This window comes from Fusarium proliferatum (assembly GCF_900067095.1).
Source record: "Fusarium proliferatum ET1 genome assembly, contig: FPRO_scaffold005, whole genome shotgun sequence".
Taxonomy (NCBI): domain Eukaryota; kingdom Fungi; phylum Ascomycota; class Sordariomycetes; order Hypocreales; family Nectriaceae; genus Fusarium; species Fusarium proliferatum.
The window spans coordinates 3080387-3083404 of NW_022194794.1; the positions used below are offsets into that span (position 1 = coordinate 3080387).

A 3018-nucleotide genomic window follows, 5' to 3' on the forward strand; every position below is an offset into this window, starting at 1 on the left:
GACCCAGCGGAGAAAGGCCTTGGCTGTCTTCTCCTTTGATGCTGTCTGCAAGGGTGGCATCTCTTCTTGTTGGAAGCGTTTCTGGAGGAGCTTAGGACGCCTGCACGAGACAAGAAGCTCATCTGTGCGTCGGAGTCGTGTTCTAAAGCTATTTTCTGCCTGTTGATACCTTCGCTTTATGAATCGTGGTAGTAGTAGGGTTGGCAACGTTCTCCGCACAAGAGGATGAGCGTCGTCAAGTGATTTGAGCCGCGCGGAGAATCTCCATCGCCGTTTTTCCAAGTCCGGGTATGGCGCTCTCGGGGTGGAGGATGGTGATGGGCGTCGTTTTCCAGATGGGCAGTATGGCTCTCATGGACTGGTGTAAGGCCTTGTTCATTCTTTGTATGAGATGTTGATTGCTCGATGGCGTGTCTCTATAGGCTGACTCCATCGCGGTCTGGTGGTGCCCGGGTACCAGGCTTCAGATCCATGCAATAGTACCGGCTCGACACAAGCCATGACGGCACTTCACGGCTTGGGAGGGCCTTCGTGTTGGCGAGACCCCGTAGATGATAGGCGACGGCATGCGCCTTGGCCGCCCACTTTTCGACGTGAACGCGGAACGGTAGCCTGCTGTCACCCACCCGCCGGTAGGCTGGCTCGGGGGGCTTCTCGACATCGCCGTGGCGATAGCCGGCGTGGTCCTGAGGTTGCTGCGAGAGAAGTGCATGACTTCGGTCTTTTTCGGGTCAAACGAAACGCCATTTGCTGCACCCCATCGAACCATCTCGCCGATGGAGCTGGAGGCCGGTGCAGTGGTTTCATCTATTGTGTCGCCTATAGAAAGGATAGCCGTGTCGTCTGCGTAGCCGAAGCGGCCCTGGGGTTGCCTAGTCGGTGGATTGGCTCAGTGTAGAGCAGGAAGAGGATGGGCGATACTGGTGAGCCTTGAGGCAGTCCACACTGGAGAGGAGCGAAGGGCGTGAGGGTTCTTGATACCTCACGCGGGCTGAACGATCCTTCATGAAGGACTCAGCCCATCTGACGAGATGGTCGGGCCAGCCCTGTTCACGGAGACGCAAGACTAGTCTCTTCGCACGGTTGAAGGGGACCTTGGATATCCATCGTGACCAGGGTGGCCACCTTCTTGCGTGCAAATGCTTCTTCGATATCGTGGATCAAGGCGGTCACCAGGTCTGTTGCCGACCTTTGGGGGAGCGCCGCTTTTGAAGGCCCATAGTGAACAGCTGCCCACGCCAAGCGGCGAGCGATCAATCTTTCCAGCCCCTTTCCGAGACAGGAGAGCAAGGAGATGGTCGCCAGCCCCTGGCTTTGTGAGGTCTCGTCGTCCCGGCTTCGCGATCATGACCACCTCCGCCTGCTTGAATGGTTCCGGGTGATGACCCAAGAAGGCACCTTTCGAACAAACACGTACCGACGATGTGCCACCCGGGTTTGAGAAGATTGACGGTGATGCTATCCGCCCCAGGGGAAGTATTGCCTGTATGGATAGTCGCATGCTGTGCCTCGTCTAGGGACTCGGGTGAGAATGTGATCGATCGAGGAGGAGACGTTCGGGTCAATATCGTCATCAGAAGTTCCGCGTTCCAGTAACGCTCCCCGAAGTGCGCTCGCCTTGTCCATCTGAGTTTCGTATACAGCGTCGTCGACCTGCAGGGGAGGCGGCTGGAAGGCCCCGGATTTGCCCCGACGGCTTAAGACAGCACTGCGCTGGAGAAGCTATCGATGAGTTCCCGCCAGTACTTTCGTTTTGCTCGGCGGACCACGCGATGAAAGTCTCTCTTGGCGATCTTAACATCCTGATTGAAGCTAGGGGGTCTCTTGAGGCCGAATGCAGCCGCCGCACAGGCGCACTCTTCTGTCCACCATGGAGCTGGGCAGCCACCTTTCCGTGAGGGCCGACCCACTGCCTTCGCTGCTGATGTTAGCAGATTTACAAGTGAACAATTGTCCAGCTCCGCGGGCGTTGAATCTCTGAGGGGGTCTCTGTGGCTCAAGCTCTACGGTCTCGACGGATCGTTTAAGCTCATCTTCTGTCGTCACTCGAATCTTGCCCGGCTGTAGTGGAGCGGGCTTTATGTTGGGGAGAGTCAAGCTGAGGGTGAAGTGGCGACGGGAATGGTCCTCAACAGTGGCTTTCAGCAAGTGGGATGTTGGCAAAAGCGATTGTGTTCGGGGTTTGGTGGGATATCTAAAGTGTTAAGCAGGTCGATGTCATTCTCTGATGCCCAACCGGCAATCTCTTGGCCGCGGTCCGTAGTCTGCCCTTCTGCGTTGTTCAGTGAAATCGCCAGCGACGAGGCAGCTTCCGGGCGGCCATCGGAGCAGCGTGTCAAGGGCATCCCTTTCGTCGTTCTGGCGGTAGAAGTTGACTACAGTCACGCCATTGATTGTGATCCAGAGAATATCGCGAGTCTGGAACGGTCGTATCTGGTCAGCGAGAAGCCTTGGGTCTCGTCGGACATATGTCATCACTCTAGGTCGAGTATCGTTACTGTCCCAGGACTCTACTGGGTGAGGTGTAGTGGGTCTGTCAAGCAAGGCGTTTTCGTATGGGCTGTCCACGGCTCCTGCAGGAGCACGATGTCATATCGTTCCGAGTCAGCCAGTGCCAGAGCGCAGTCGGGGGTTGCAATGCGACTTAGCGGCTTCCTGTCGTTCTTTCGTGTCTGCGAATATCTATTCCTGGTCATGAGGACGAGTAATGAGTACAATTCGACGCTTTCTGGCGAGCCTGGTCTAGGATGCTCGGGCTCCTCCATTTCATAACCCGCCCTGGGGGCGGTGGCCACCTATGCACGAAGGTGCTCGTGACGCCGGCCGGGCTCGAGTCTCGAGCGTCTGGACGTTCGTCTGCTGGGGTATCGTCCCTCAGCAGCTCGGTCGTGTCTTGTCGGATTTCTATGTGGGATTCTGGTTGTGAATCCAAGTGACGTTGTCGGTACGTCTCAGGCCCTCTGGTTCCCGTTGTTCTTTGCTGAGCCGGCGGAGGACGCCACGCACTTTCTTCGGCCG

The 3018-nt window shown here is 57.0% G+C and overlaps 2 protein-coding genes across 2 annotated transcripts; both read right to left on the reverse strand.

Annotated features, from left to right (window-relative positions):
* Positions 1 to 416: 416 nt before the first annotated feature.
* On the reverse strand, positions 417 to 1574 carry FPRO_11289 (uncharacterized protein; the record flags this gene model as incomplete). Its single annotated transcript, XM_031232344.1, has 2 exons — positions 417 to 721; positions 1418 to 1574. 2 exons carry the CDS (start codon positions 1572 to 1574, stop codon positions 417 to 419), a joined length of 462 nt encoding a protein of 153 aa, XP_031082291.1.
* Positions 1575 to 1697: 123 nt separating this feature from the next.
* Positions 1698 to 2475, reverse strand: FPRO_11290 (uncharacterized protein; the record flags this gene model as incomplete). The annotated part of the gene is made up of 3 exons (XM_031232345.1): positions 1698 to 1918; positions 1941 to 2194; positions 2237 to 2475. The coding sequence occupies 3 exons, from the start codon at positions 2473 to 2475 to the stop codon at positions 1698 to 1700; spliced, it is 714 nt and encodes a 237-aa protein (XP_031082292.1).
* Positions 2476 to 3018: the final 543 nt, after the last annotated feature.